The 16406-nt window shown below is 41.6% G+C and overlaps 1 protein-coding gene and 1 long non-coding RNA gene across 2 annotated transcripts; both read right to left on the reverse strand.

Annotated features, from left to right (window-relative positions):
• Positions 1-117: 117 nt before the first annotated feature.
• LOC9270392 (protein ALTERED PHOSPHATE STARVATION RESPONSE 1) lies at positions 118-8825 on the reverse strand. Its single transcript, XM_015764681.3, has 4 exons — positions 7338-8825; positions 5390-5568; positions 3555-3778; positions 118-1133 (listed from the first exon to the last, which is right to left on the reverse strand). Exons 1-4 carry the CDS (start codon positions 8521-8523, stop codon positions 329-331), a joined length of 2394 nt encoding a protein of 797 aa, XP_015620167.1. The 5' UTR covers positions 8524-8825; the 3' UTR covers positions 118-328.
• A 640-nt stretch (positions 8826-9465) lies between these two features.
• On the reverse strand, positions 9466-12247 carry LOC4324545 (uncharacterized). The gene is made up of 2 exons (XR_001544946.3): positions 10751-12247; positions 9466-9798 (listed from the first exon to the last, which is right to left on the reverse strand). It is a non-coding gene; the product is annotated as an uncharacterized lncRNA (long non-coding RNA).
• Between the last annotated feature and the right edge of the window lie 4159 nt (positions 12248-16406).

Here is a 16406-nt window from a genome sequence, read left to right on the forward strand (position 1 = left end):
TTACCCCATGACGTAATAAGTGTAGCAAGCGTATTAAGTGCTCAGAAACAATCATCAGTTGTGCTTCTGGTCGCGCACATATGCACTGATGATATAAGGCCACCTAGAAGATATCAATGCACAGAAAATGAAAATAGATGATGGAATAGGATCGTTTCAATTTACAGGCAGATCAAATCATTAATTCTCACGAGCTCTACGATGCACTTCAAAAAAGAAAAGGAAAACAGCACATCAAAACGATACCAGTGAACAGCTACAACCAGTATTTTCCCCTACAGCTGATGAACTCGAGAATCAACATAACTAACATTTTGGGAGCACAGCATCAGCCTTGCACTTCATCTTTGGGCAGTACAGCAGATTTTCTCAAATTGCTGTACATTTCATAGCAGAAGCCAGCAAAATCAGTCATGTTTCTGAAGAGCTCTGGCAGGTGCATCCGAAGGTTGGCAAGTGATTTCTCCCTAACCTGCCTGGCAATCCTATTGTGATGCCCCATTTCTTCCCTCAGCCTAATCTCTACTTCCTCGATGGCCGTCTTCCTGTCGGCGACAGGATCTGAGTTCACAGCTTCAGCCACTTCACTGTTATTAGCATCCTCGCCTTGTGATGCCTTTCTCTCCATGTACCTTTGGTGCCATTCTTCAAACTGTGCTTTTTTTCGGTTGAGATCCCTGCGAGTTTCCTCACACCTCCTCCTTAGATTGACTTCTTCTTCCTGAAGTAGTACAATATTGCTTATGACTTCAGCAAAACTTTTGATGGCAGTTTTTGCAAGTTCAATTGGAAGCCTTTCAAGCTGGTCATGCCAGGCATATAGCAGATCTTTTATAGGTGGTTCCACCAGCCTAGGCGGGGACGAAACTTTCTCCTTCAAGTTGCTTTCGATGGGGATGAGGTTAAGCTTGAGCCATGCATTTAGTGCTCTAATGTACCCTTTCTGATGGTCCATGAGTTTCTCAAACTGCATGTGCCACTCCCTGACAATGTCACGCAGGTCACAAGTCTGCTTGTAATGCTGATCAGTTGTCTCTCTTGGAACCGGTGGAGCCTCAAAATTTCTTATTCCTGATATGATAACCAACTGCCACTTATGATGATGATGCATAGAACTCCACATGTTTGCCATTCTGCACAGAGCAAGCATTACCTTAAAACATAAATAGTAAATAGAAAAACGAGCTGTTAAGACTTAAGACTAGAGAAGTCATTCGATAGCAAATCTATCAAAAATCAATAGATATGTATTTGATGACATGATAAAACAACACAAACTCCTATTGTCTGTCATGGCCACCCAATGATACCATTAATTCAATTTCATGACATTTGGGTTAGCTGTTGGATTTGGGTTATAAACTAGGATACTATTGGGTTTCACTTTGGGTTATAAAGTAGGATACTAGGAGTATAGGATAATAGACAATAGGAGTTTTAACCCGATTGCCTTTTATCCGGTATTTATGACAACACAAACTTCCCTGATGACACGAGTTTTAATCCAATTGTCTTATCCAGTAATTTTTGGGGGATTGGGTTTGGGAAATCAAATTCATTGCCTAAAATGCCTAGTCACATTCTCCTAGAATCTTCCAGGAAAGGGGAAAATACAACGCAAACATGGTAGTATGGTACCAACTAAAGCCAAGTCCATGGGTAAAAAAACAAAAGAATAAAAAACAAGGAGAAGACATAAGGCCATCAGCAAAGAGAAAAAGATCAAAGCAGCAGCGAAAAAAAAGGGTCCAGCAGGGAATATCAGATTGAAAGAAGGAAAAAAAAACAGGGGAGTGCGGCTCAAACCCCAAATCCTGGCAAATGAAGTCATGGATTAACTGTACACAGCAACATGATCCACGAGCAGGCTGCAACGACAAATTTTAGGCTGCAGCAGCTTGACAATTGGGCACAATGGATATATCAACTGCCAGAGCTCGAGTCCAAATTGCCTCTAGAGGTTTGACAAATCACTTCGGCAAGGATTGGCACCACCAGTGGGGCTAAACTTCTGGCTCCATTGAATGGGTGATTTTTTCCATGCTTCTAACCCTCTACATATTCAAACTAAAAACCTATCCTCCACATGGGTGATGGGATATGAGAGCCTCATATCACTTTTCATGTCCCACTTATTGACCCGTGACCCATCCCTATTAACCAAATATTGAATTGAACCTAGCTCATCAAACATTTCCCAATACCGCATCACAAAGTCCTGGAACTGAACAAGTGACATATATCACCTAAATGTAACTGCCTCTTGTTGATAGTCCTTTTTTTCTTTCAATGGAGCCACTTATCCTCAATCTACACTATAAAGCATAACTTGCTATTTTGAAGTACACAAAATAGACCTATGTGCTTTTGTCACAGAAGTAGCACATTTTGTAATCCCATAGAAACCAAAAGGACAAAGTTATGGGATCTCTACTTCCCTACCTAATCATTCAACTACACTTAATCCAATTACATGCAATTATTGATATGGTTGAAGAAATTGCAAGCATTTAATAGGAAAACCATGTCCAAAATCAAACCATATGTAGGAAAAAGGAAAAAAGAAAGTCACTGATGCAATATATGATATTGAGATAAGGACATGAATGAGAGTACAATACTGAGGAGATCAATGTGAGTTTGTTGGGGAAATTATTTCTCATTTCTGGTTTTCTTTAGGGATTGCTTGGATAGGCATCTGACACAATCACTTCTAATAGGTAGAGAATGCAATTCGTTTTTAATATCGAAGAGATTGTCTTTATTCCCCATCGATTCCAACATGCCAGATTTTCTCCAAGGGCTGCAAAAGCATAATAGGCAAAAAAAAATACATAGGATTCATAGGATTGGGATGTCACGATTTGTGGAATCCGCAAGGTCAATTTGCTATGAGTGAGATATTTCCATTGGGAGCTTAAAGAACCCTCTAAGGGCTACTAGTTCCTTTGTTACTTTCCCAAAGAAAAAAAAAGTACCATACCCTGACTTGGGATGGTTCCAATCACACTACTTCTGCTGTCAGCTATTGTTGCCATAAATTAATTAGCAATAGTAACAAAATTGCAATAATTGAAATTTAGAATCAATATGCATATACCATAATCTACTGACCACTCTTGATATTTGTAAAGACAGTAGTGCCAAAGTTTAAATTGATTCACTGGAACACAAAAGAATTGACAAATCCCAAATTATGGGAGTAATTAATTGTTAGGTGCAAAAACAATATCATAATCAAGGTGAGGATACACACTACATGGAACATCATTTCCCTCTATAGTATTTGATTTAAAGATTCAACTACCATACCAGGTATAGTTCTTGTCTGCCCTGTAATATTGTTTGCAGCGCAAACACATACAATTCCATTTTAGTCAAAATAGGAGAGCAAATTGGTAAGGTTGAGACTATGAGAAAGTATGGAAAATACTCATAACATCCATATGATTAGAAAAAATGAAGCGATGTAGCAGCATCACAGTACAAAGAGATTATGTATCACATAATCAAACTTTTATATCATTACTTAACTTAGATTGAAGAATACTCACCCATCAACAAGGTCCACTAACTTCGGGTATAACTGTTTATCACGTAGTCGGTTTATTTCTGAGACGGTTGAATCCATGGATTGCATATCCACTATGTACCTTGTGTGCAAGTGGCTAACAGCAGCCTTAGTCTTCTCAAGGGTTTCGAGTTTCACACCACGTTTCTTTTGTTTATGAAGTAGGGCTACCTTCTTCTGATAATCAATTTTCATAAGTTCCCCTGCCTGGTTTGGCATATTCAAACAATAAATTAGTATACAGAAAACAGTAGCTAAGTACTCATGGAACAGAAACAATAACAAATATCACAAATGAATTAAGAACCACAGGTCTAGAATCTAGTAAATAGGATAGTTTGGTCCAAATTTGTTAATCTTATGAACTCACAACTACAATTACCAATCCTTCTACCTGCACATAATTGATTTTCTCACTGTACATGTGCTCTCTGCAATTGCAATGAAAGTTCCATCTATATATCAAGGGATATAACATCAAATACCCAAACTCCAACTTTCATGTGATCAAACGTGTACCAGATGGTTGTGGATGCAGGTGCCTTACCATACATACATATCCAAAATTTTCTACATCGGTGAAATGAAATTGAGTAGATACATTGTGAGATATAATTTAATAATATTTAACTCTTCTAGTTTGTAGAACTTATTATTACAGAAATTATAAGTCAATGTGGACGTAGCCGCGTAGGGGACCATGACATCCAATCAACCAATAGCTGGAATTGGAGGGTTTCTTTGAAATGATAGTACCTTTGGGAAAAGAGCAATATGTAACTGTTGATCACTTGATTGCAATTTGCATACTGTGGGGTACACGGTACCCGGGTACCCACGGCATGGCTTTTGCACCGAATGCTATATAGGCCCATGTGGCTTGTAACCCAAGAAGGAGAGATTCCCGGGATAAGATATAAATGCTGAGGATCATGCATATCTTTTTTAGATAGAATAGGAAGATTAAGTTGCAACCAACTAGATACTTTCCTTGTAACCCTCCCCCTCATCTTATATAAGACAGGGCAGGGGTCCCGAGATGCGGGTGACTCCTAGCAACTCTCCACGACCTAGAAACCCTGATCATACCTTACATCATACGTGCCCACGAGCTATTCCAACGCCATGCTGCACACATCTACACAGATCCAATCTACATACAACTGGACTAGGGTGTTACCTCACATTGAGGGCCCGAACCAGTATAAATCATCTGTGTCACCATCTCTCCTTGGTCTAGTGCACATTATTAAATGTATTGCCGATCATACGAATCGACACATAGCACTCCTTGATTGATAATATAACAGTGAATTTTAGTAAATCATATGTTTTATGGTCGAAGTTGCATAAAACCCCAAGTATTATGACTTGTGGCATTAACCCAGGTTTTATGCAACTCCAACAAGTAAAAAGCATGGGGTTTCCTTAAATTTACTCATAATTAACTCGATTTCTTAGCATTTTGGAAACTAGTGACATCTTTGCAACAATTGACAGAACAGTACATTACATCAATTTAAAACTCTGATGAACAGTGGGATTGCACACAGAATAGCTTGTAGTTCAAAATTAAGTTAGGATTGGGAATTCGACTTACATAGGTGTTAAATCAACATGGACTAGCAAATTCTAAATTTCTAACGGTTAAACAAGGAAATAGTAGGCCCACAAGATTAAGAGGTCGGAAGTATATTGCCTTAGGTTTTGACATGCACAAACAAAGAGAGGACACAAATTACAAAGCAACGCAGATACAGTTTCAGACATAGTTCCAGATTTCGCAAATGTAAAAAATTTTAGTCAAATATTCATTACCTTCACTTCATCATACAATTTCTTCTCCCATGCAAGCATCCTATCAAGTACTGTGGCATGAGTTTCAAACCTTTCATCAATTTCAAAATTATCACCAAAATCATCTTGGTTAGGTAGGTTCTTGAAGGAGCGGTTCCAAGTAATAACATGCATGATTTTTGTGGAGTGGTCAATGTGCCCTGGAGAAAATTGAAATCGCACAGCAGAGTTAGCAAGTTAAATGGCAGATGTCACAAACCAGAAGCTAGGGCCAGTCATATTGGGCGAGCAGAATAAGGTTTATGGAACAATAGAACTTATGATGGCATCTAGATAATGAGTTTGAAGGGAAATGGAATAAAAGATGGGTTATGATGTGTGTTTTGGATATGGATATACAATTTATCATAATTGGCATTGGATACACTGGGCTTGTGATGAACTTTGGTTGAACAAAAATACCCTTTATCAAGCTAATTAAATTAGATGAAGGCATGAACGAAGTGTGAGCTCCATAACAAAGAGAAAGGAAAAAATAATGCCTGCTTCCCTTGTCCCTATATCGTGCTTCTGCCATTCTCAGACTCGTAGCCTCAGCCAGAGATCCAAAAAGAAATAATTATTGTGGCAGGTTGTAGCAGCCATCCATGATGGATGCCTGATGGCAGGCTCAAGGAGGTACACACACACACATTGAAAATATTCAATTAAAAGGAAAAGAACACGAACCATGGTCAACACATATGGACCTTGACAAGGCTCATGGCGGCCTCAGACACTAGAATCAAGAGCGGACAAGGGTGGGCTTGAGGGTGAGCTCCTAAACAGGACTGATGGCAAACTTCCAGAAGAGGACACGAGGGCCACATGCTGTAGAGCATGGCAAGTGTGGCCAGCGGATTTGACAGTGGACTATAGCTACGACCTTTGACAAGTAGATGTGGTGTTGTGGCAACTTAAATGGAAAAAGGAGAAGATAGCTGAGAGAAGTTGGCAAGAAAGGAACAATCTTGTAATACAATGAAAACCACCCACCCCTCTCTCTCATGATTAAAACAGAGGGATATTAGGTTATTGTAACCGACAGAGTTCCAAAATCATGCACTTTCCCCATCCCTAGATTATATCTATTCAACCTAATACAAACCTAGATTATATCTATTCCAAGACTAGATTATATCTATTCAACCTAATATTTTCCATTCCCAAACACCGTTTCCCATAATACAAACACCACCTTAAGGGAATATTAAATATGGTCTAAATTAAGTAATTGTGTGTGATAAACTAGGGAAGCAACAATTTGGATGTAAATTAGGGTTCAAAACAAGTACAAAATTAACTCTTTCAGATATATAAAGTAAACTAACTATACAAAATGCAGATTCCAAGCTCAGAAAGGTAAATATGACAGCATATTGAAGGGAATTACAGATTACAATTCCACATTATAAAAATCACACTGAATAAAGCATGATTTTGTTACAACTAGTCTAGCACTTTATATTGGACAACTAAGGACTACAATAATAAAGAACAGAAATTTTTAGGCACCACCTTTTTCATTCCATTTTGATGCACAAGTGTTGATTCCAAAACAAAGTTACAGGCGCAATACTACCCTGGTCACAAAAACATGTGGTTTTGGGCATGTTTCAAGTAAAGCGTTAAAATTTTTATCATCAATATATTTTTAAATATCTCAATTGGATGTATGAAAATCATGTGCAGAAATTTGTGTCGAGAAGTACTTTCAGAATATCATAATTTTATCAAGTTCTTCAAATGTTTTCTATAAAAATCAGCAGTCAAAGTTGCATTTTAAGACCATACCGATGTCTAAAATGACATGTTTTTGTGATCGCTGACCAGAGGGGAGGGTGTAGTTGATTTCTATCTTAAGAGGTGAATAGTGATTGCTCAAGATTCATATTAAGGAAAAGGAAACAAATTGATTGGCCACACTTGCCTCGACTGTCGGCGTGGTTGGAGTGGTAATGCATTCGGGTGGCCTCAAGCTTCTTTGACACGTCATGTGCACTCTCTGAAGCCTTGAGGAAAGAATCATCAAGCTGAGCAACAATTTGCAGCAAACTGGCAGTACCTGACATCGTCTTCCCCTTCCGAGTTTCAACCGCACCCATAGATGAGGCATGCTGGTAGCGAACTTCTGCTGGAGGGCCAGGTGCCGCTTTGGGCGGCTTTCTAATAAGTGGCTTCGATGGAGGAAGGTTTGCCGCAAGCTGTTCAATGGCCTTTTCCTTCTCCAGTGCTGTCTGTGGTGGTTGCTCCTCCGCAACATGCATAGGAGCAGCTGATCCATCAACAGCTGGTTTCATAATCGGTGCCTTCATCTCCGGCACTGACTCCTTCTCCCGCTTATCCATCCAAGACTCCTCAGGAGGTTGCTCCAGGGTGGGCGGCGGTGTGGTGGTTGGACCGAAGAAGTAATCCCAGGTAGTAGCCATCTGAGGCTCAGGCATTGGGGGTGGTGGTGTTGTCCTGGTGGCTGGCGGGGATGGGTTCGGCCGTGGTGGGGGTGGCGGCGTTACTGGAGAAGACCCCACGCTGCCCATCATAACCCGCTTCTGCGGCTGTCCGTGTACCATTTCTTCCACGAGGACATCATCGTGCTCATGGTGGTCATCATCGCTATCGTCGTCTTCGTCGTCGTCATCATCATCTTCGCTTTCTGTTCTGATATGGCCGTCAGCATCATCCTCCACCTCGTCCTCTTCCCGGATGGATGCGCCAGCGGCGAGTTGGGTCTTGGTGGCGGCCTTAGGGTCGGGCATCGGGATGTTTGGAGTAGAAGAGGAGCGCTGGAGTGTGGCGTGGGAGAAGTCGAGGAAGGGCGGGGGCGGCGGGGAGGGCGCGATGAGCACGGCGGCGGTGGACGGGGGAGGAGGCGCGGAGACGGAAGCGGCCGCCTGGGTGGGGGCGGCGAGGTGGGCGTGAGAGGCCACCAGGTCGGGCGTCTCGCCTTGGGCGAAGTCAGAGAGCGCGCCGCCGGTGCTTTTGAGGAGAACGGTGTAGGCGGAGTGGGCGGCGGCGAAGGCGTTGCGCGCCTGGACGGCGTCGGCCATCAGCTTCCTCCGGTCCCGGCACCGGCACACCGCCTCCTCCTGGTCGATCTTGGACTGCCCGCACCCCATCCAAGCGGCGATTGAGAGGAATTCTTGCGATCCTTCCCTAGAGGGTTGTGGGGATTCTTTGAAGGGGTTCTTGGTGGACCAGATGCGGCGCCGGCGCGGCCGGATTGGAGAGGAATGGGTGAGAAGCGGCGGGGGAGACGGCGGCGGTGGATGTGGATGAACGACTGCCTGCCTGCCTGCCTGCCTGCCCTGGTGGGTGCTGCCGCTGTAGGCCTCCTGTAGGCTGTAGCCCTGTGCGGCTGTGCCCCTCTGGTGGAGGACTGTAGAGGGTCTGTGTTTGGGGAAAGTGATTGGGAGAGTCCATGAGACTGTCAACTTTGCTGGTCTTCCCATCCACCGTCTTTTTTACAAATTGACCCTTTTAAAAAACTTATTTGAAAACTTAAAAAAAATTGTCAACTTTGCTGGTCTTCCCATCCACCGTCTTTTTTACAAATTAACCCTTTTAAAAAACTTATTTGAAAACTTAAAAAAAATAGGCCGTCAGCTCAGTGCCAGAAGGGCTTAGCGCTGAGATCGTGCATGGACGCGCCAACGTTCCTGGCGCTGACCTCGTGCCAGCGTGGTAGCCCAGACGATCGCCTAGCCGACGTGGCAGGAATGTCAGGTCCAAACTCAGCGCCAGGTACGTTGGCGCTGAGGTAGCGGCATATATGCCACGGCCGCGCCGCCCTGTTTTGTTCTACTACTAAGTTAGGGTTCATCGCCCCCCCCTCCCCCCCCCCCCCCCCCCGCGTCGCCCTCTCTCCTCCCCTCCAAAAGTCTCCCCAAATCCCCCTTAAATCGAAGACTACTAGGACTTTAGGCGCGCTTCGCGGCGCCCTACCGTTCATTAAGACTATTTAACTTATGGACACTTATGAGGAATATTGGAGAATGGTATAGTAATCAAAGCAAAGCAAAGCAAGTAATTTTATGATCACAGAGGAAGCACAAATCACATGGCCTAACGATTGTAGATCATAAAATTAAGTACGATAGAACTAAGCATGCTCATGTAAAGATACATCAAAGATAGTTTGAGCTAGCACAATATAAGATACGAAACATAGGAGGGTAAGTTTATTGGTTCCTTGCAAGTTATACAAAACCACACAGTTTGTTATGGAGATATATGAAATTATTGACGTTGACTAAGCTTGGACGGTGATCCACCTTCAACGGCCATGGCCTTGATGTTTTTTTTTTTGAACGAATGCCATGGCCTTGATGTTGACCATGCGGCATGGCTGGTGATCCATATGTCCCACTTCCCACAGTGCCTGAGGTGTACTCCTGTTACAATAACATTGACAGGCTCATAAAAAACACTATTCAGAACTAAAAACAAAAGAAGACATACTCATCCATTTTTGCCTCTTCTAGAAAAATTGAACCTATGAAAATTAATTCATTGTATAAGTCATAAGAAATTTTCCTTACTTACATGAAACTTACAGGTACAGAAGAACATCCCAGCTAACTAATTTGTGCAGCAAAGCTCTATTGTCAAGTTGTTTGTTCTTGTCATGGCAACTAATTAGCAGTGACACCCTTAATATACTTAAGCTAAATGGCAATTCTCACATATACAAAGATTGTTATAAAATGAGATTGCAATGCAATTGCTTAGGACTGAGAAAGCACAAGCAGTGAACCACAAGGCTAATAGATAGCCAAGCATGCACCTACAGTCTTCACAAACCTGAGCACCTTCTATGGTAGCAACCAATCATTTTTATACAGATAAGACAAAAATAATTACCAGATTCAATATTCACATTTATAATTAGATTGCACTTTTTTCTCTCTAAAAACATATTCTACTTATAATTTCAAACTACCATCTAGAGTAGAAGGCAAACTGGAAAAGAACATAGATATTAGCAATATTTAACCTTCTTGTACATAGAAACACAACTGTAATGTACATTCAAATCTAGTAATATGCTTTAATTAACTAATGAGAATGGCTCGGCAAAAGTGTGAGTTGCGTCTCCTAGGCAAGAAGTTTTATGGACTTAAATCAACAGCAACCATGAAATTGTAAGTCCCTTAAAGAGAACTATGCATGAAAAACACATAAAGAACATCTTGCAAATCTAATCAAATTTCTACTCTGAAACCCAAGCCAGTGTAGAGCATCCCTTTTTATTTAATAAAGTTGTCATGGATACTTTTCAAGTCAAGGGTTTTATGTTGGCTAGGCAAAGTCAATAGGGACACAGTGACATGATCTCAAACTGACCTGAATTTTGAAGTGGCGATGACCCTTCATATTTGCATTTGATTCTGTAGAGAAATACATCAAACAGCTAGAGGGCACCTAAAAATAGAATTTACCTTTGCGGCACCCTATCTTTGTGCTGGACAGTATGAAACATGGATGCATTCAGTAAATGCGAGAGAGCTACTCTGAGCATCTAAAGCAGGGCAAATGTTTTACGGACATTGTGAATGATTCCTTCGGCGCTTTAGTGATTGTTCAGTGGAAAAACAACTCATGGATTTGCACAGCAAGCAGCTCACAGGCTCATAGCCAGGGTTCAATCTTTCGTTTTTGCTTTCGGTATTTGTATTGGGAGTGCCAATATGGCGAAATTTCTAGAAATTTCGGTCCGAAATTTCCAACATTTTGAACAAAAATTAATCAAATTTAAACAAATATTACGAAATTCCCGTTACTTGATCAAGCTTGATAGCTCACACGCATGTACAATTTGAGATGCAGTACAAATCAGAAATATTCTAGCACTTATGATAAAGAAATTTGATAGGCTATCAATGTTTATCATTGTGAATAGAAGAATGATACATGAAAAAAAAAACGAAGTTTGACAGTTTGCCTGTTCAGATTGGGATGTTAGAATCACAGTGTGAGCAGGGAACCCAGGGAAGCAGGAAAAAGAAGATGCATGCCAGCTATACATGAGGCAAGTCTACAGAGAAAGAGATTGATGCTTTGACTCACCGGAAGTGAGGACGGCATCCCAACTGCAAATGAAGTTTTTCTATGCGACGGCATGTGGTTTCAATCTGACCTACCGCCTAGATGTAGAACCGATGAATAGTGATGATGGCGCGCACAACGGCGGATCCTTAAGCTTGAGCAAGAGATGCCACCCCACCGTGGAGCTCTTGCCTCACCATCACCATCTTGAGTTCAATCCACAGTTCTGGATCAACCCCCTCATGCCCGAGCTGAGCACAACACCACCGGATTCAAGATTGAGTGCGCCTATCCACCAAATCAAGCACCGGGCTAGCGGATTGATCCCCCTCACCATTGATCTCCATCACCACATTCCCCGGAGCTAGCTCAACTGAGGGGAGAAAGAGAGAGAGAGAGAGAGAGAGAGAGAGAGAGAGAAGGGAGCATTGGTAGGGAGAGCTCCAGGATATGGGGTAGGTCAGAGGAGGGCATGCGAGGAAGGCTGGCGGCGGCGGCGTTGAGAAGAGGAGGGCAAGTCGAGGTCGAGGCTGCGCCGTCGCAAAGGTCAGGGGAGAGAGCGAGAGAAGGGTGGGGGAATAGTGGTGGCTAGGGTTTCGGGGAACAGACCGCACCGTCCACTCCCTCTACTTGACATGGAGAGCTCGAGAATTCTTGAGAATCTGAGCCGGAGACACCGCACCGCATCGTCGTCGCCGGCGAAGAGAAGCCGGGGAGGGAAGGAAAAGCGGCGGCGGCGCTAGGGCAGGGCAGGGCAAAGGAAGAGGAGGGATGGGGGAACAGTAGTGGTAGGGTAGTGGTAGGGTTTCGGGGGAATGGGGGGATAGGGTGTTCTATTTCTCAGAAAACATCCTTACTTGCACTTTTTCAGAGCGCGGTCCTATAGAGGGTCTTTACGTAAGAATACATAGGACAGTGAACTTACAATGAGGGACTTAATAATGATTATCAAGATAAGCGAGAACTTTTTTACAAAATTACCAGCTCTCTTTGGGGAAAATTCTTCTCATCGCCGTTCAATTCGGCCGGAAAGAAAAAATCGTACGTAAAAAATCTAAGGGAGCAATTAGCGCATGTGTATAGCCAGTTAGCTAAGAGAGAGTACATGCGAGTATGTTTCAAAATTTAAATGATTTTTTCTATTAAACTATTTATCCGAATTTCAAACTAATTATATTGTTGGATTCGTTACAATTAAATATTTGTAACAAGATATCACACGACAATATGTCGACGACTTTTTTTTTACTTTTTAAATGTTGGGCATTGATAATGTAATGTTCCAACAAGTATTTATTGATGTTTCACTAGTGCATGTACAATGTTGTACATTATCTTTTTACATGTTTCAACCGTTAAAATCGAATGTTTCACGCGTGAGAAATAAATGTCTTAATTTTTAATTCGACTTTGTTGCACATTTAAAGTTTTGTGTTGCTACGGATTATTGAATGTTGCAAATCCTATTATCTAGGTGTTTCAATAAGTTTTTTCAAATGTTTCACTAGTTTATTTGCAAATATTGCAATAGTGTTCTTTTGATGTTTCAGTACTTATAACTCAATTGTTTCATTTATAGTATAAAAATGTTTCATATGTTTTTCTCAACGTAATATACTCATGTGAGATCTTGTTATAAAAATTTAATTACAACGAATATAACGATATAATTAGATCATAGATCAGATAGATAGGTTAGGAGAAAAATCATTTCAAAAATTGATAAAGAGTGTACATGTATACAATAGGGAAGAGGTGGTTCATAATGCATGGTTTGCATGAATCGTCAGAATTGCAGTAGGTAGGACATCCAATCTTTTAAGTTTTATCGGATGTCCGATCCGTAGCCTTCTCCACTCTTTGGTCGCTAGATGTTTGATCGGACGACGCTGCGGGCGAGCAACCAGAGCGTACGAAAATCACCAGCCTTCCAGCGCGCGCGGGGGACGTGGATACATGCGCGGGGACGTGGATACACGTGCGTGCGTCCACGCCGTCCAAAATTCTGTGGTGCGAGCAGATAGCCCTCATCTTTAACTACCCCGACAAGAGTGCGCCGCGGCGGTGGCAGCGACGACGTGACGTGGAGAGGGGGCCGCACGGCGTAGCGGGGGAGGAAGGGGCGCTGGGAGGACACCGGGCGGCGGCCACGCCCTGCCACATCCAGGCGGCGCGTAGGAGAGAACGAGAGAGATGAGAGGGGTGCGGCGGCTGGGGTTTTTTTTCTTTTTTTTTTTGTTTTGACATGCCTGGGGGCTGGGGAGGTTCTCGGGGAGAGCCTTTTGCGCAAAGACCCATCAGTTTACACGATTCAGGGCGCGGTCCTTTTTTCCCTTTTATCTCCTTCGTATTGGATTTCATATGACACGAAGGGCCTAAACGCAATATTTGTAAACCAAAAAAATTGCAGCGAGGACATATAACAAAATATCTATAAATGCGAGGGTTTTTATGCAAAATTCTAGAGACGACGCGGATGCAGGAGCGCTCACGAAATCCCTCCGTCCTCCAGCGCCGCGCGACGTGTCGCACCCCGGCCACGTCCACGCCAGCGCAAAGCGCTGAGCGACGAGCAGCCGGGGGGAGGTTTGAAGACTTTAGATTTGGTGGGCATTGCGTTGGATATTAATTTGCAAGGTAAATCCTCTCTAAAAACCCTAATTTTCTCAATGTTTTCCTCATTTTTGTAGAGTTTTTTTTGTTGAAATCATGGGTTGTTAAATGTGGCTCGGGTTGTGGTGTGGATTAGGGAATGTGGGTAAGTATGCGATGTTATAGTTGTAAGTATAGAGGATTCATATAGTTTTTTTTGTAAGTTATGCACTATTTTGCTTAGAGTGAAGTTGAGACTTGAGAGGGATGTGTATTGTAAATATTTTGGGGATTCATATTGATTAATTTTGATGTTGATAGGCATAGATATTAGGAACGTTGTGACCGGTGGTTGTAAATTCAATATGCATTAGAATTGTTCCATTGACTTTTAAGCAAGCACAAAAAGGATGTTTTTAAGCAAATCTCATATAAGACTTCTATATGTTGATTCATCAGGCATGCATCCATGCATTGAGGACCTTATAGAGATGTTGGTGTATTATGTAGGCAATTGTCAGTACCATGTAACAGAAGTAATGGGGCACGTTAGTTGATCAGAAGCTTTTCCAATACATGCATTGCTATCCTTCCAGAACCACTTATCACACATCTGCAGAAGCCATGCACATTAGGAAGTCCCAAATGGTTACAAAACTATATACAAATAAACTAAATAGATCTATGTTAAAATCTTAATCCTTTGAGTTCCTTGTTCATATCAGCAAGAACTACACGTGCAAAGAATACCTGCAACAGGTTATAAAATTACTCTTTTCAACAGGAACAAAAAGGGAAAGTTGTGAAAGAATGATAGTAGCAAGCAACATGATATACTCCCTCTGTCCCCAAATATTCCCTAAATATTTAACGCCGTTGATTTTTTAAAACATGTTTGACCGTTCGTCTTATTAAAAAAATTATAAAATATGTAAAACTATATGTATATATAAAAGTATATTTAACAATGAATCAAATGATAGGAAAAGAATTAATAATTACTTTTTTAATAAGATGAACGGTCAAACATGTTAAAAAGAGTTAACTGTGTCAAATATTTAGTGACGGAGGGAATACAATAGTTTCTGCTCACAGGAAATGTTAAGGCAACACTTTACCAGTCCGTATCCAGTAGCTTCTGTTCGGAAACTAGAACCAGACCTTCTGATTTAGATCAAAACAATTTGATTCCATTTTTCTAATCGGAATACCTTCTGATATAGAAAAATGACATAATCTAAAAAAAAAGATATTATATCTGATAGGAATACCTGATCGGGCCCAAAATATCTATACAGCTCATCCATGAAACTTTGACAAAAACGCATTATTTGAAATAGAACGTTTTCAGATTGAACGTTTTCCCAAATATCACTTGGCGTTGAGGTAGCCAATGGTTAAGTTCCAACAGTCAGCACCAATGTGTTTGGCGCTGAGGTTGGGTATCTCAGCACCAATGCGCCATGGAAATTGGCGCTGACATCCCTGCCACGTTGGCAGCGGGAGGCGCTCGGCCGTCACGGTGACACGATGTCAGCGCCAGGCCTGTTAGCGCTTCTGGGTATAACCTCAGTGCCAGCGCTCTTGGTGCTGAGCCGACGGCCTATTTTTTGGTTGAAGTTTTTTGGTAGGGACTAGTTTCAAAATAAGTTTTTGTAAATGGCCAATTTGTCAAAAAAAAGTCCCATCTAGGAGTACTAGTCTTCGCAATTAAGCCATTGGAACGCCACATTCCAATAATAATAATAATAATAATAATAATAATAATAATAATAATAATAATAATAATAATAATAATAATACATCCGTCCTACTTTTCCCTTGCGAATAGTAAATCGCATGACGTGGGTGATTAGGTGCGCTTGTCTATCCCATCAAGCTATAGCAGTTTTCATGTAGTTACATACTACTTACACCTTAGTTTTATTGTAATTAAATATGATTGTCTTAGGTACATATGCCTTTTTTTAAAAAAAAAATTATGTCAAATGTTAGATAAGCAGACCTAAAAATAATTAGTCCTGTTGTAACCAAGACTATCTGTTAATGACCAAATTTGGTAATATCAGTATCGAAAAAGAAGATTAGATCGAAGCGGAATCGAAGATGAAGATCGTTGCGGAAACAGAGTAAGAATCGGCTGGAGTCCAAATCGGCTACAATCGGGATCGGCTAAATCCGAGTCAGACTGGGTTAGATGATACAGCCGATTCCGACAATACGACTTGGTATACGTCATCGGGTTGAATTGATATGCTTCAAGATGATTGCCACGCATGGATAGTCCTGAGAAGGCAATTGTATCTATTAATTAGGATATTTTGTGTAATTTCCTTAGAGATATGTTTGGGCAAAAGTCTGT

Source organism: Oryza sativa, chromosome 1 (genome assembly GCF_034140825.1).
Source record: "Oryza sativa Japonica Group chromosome 1, ASM3414082v1".
NCBI classification, from domain to species: Eukaryota; Viridiplantae; Streptophyta; class Magnoliopsida; order Poales; family Poaceae; genus Oryza; species Oryza sativa.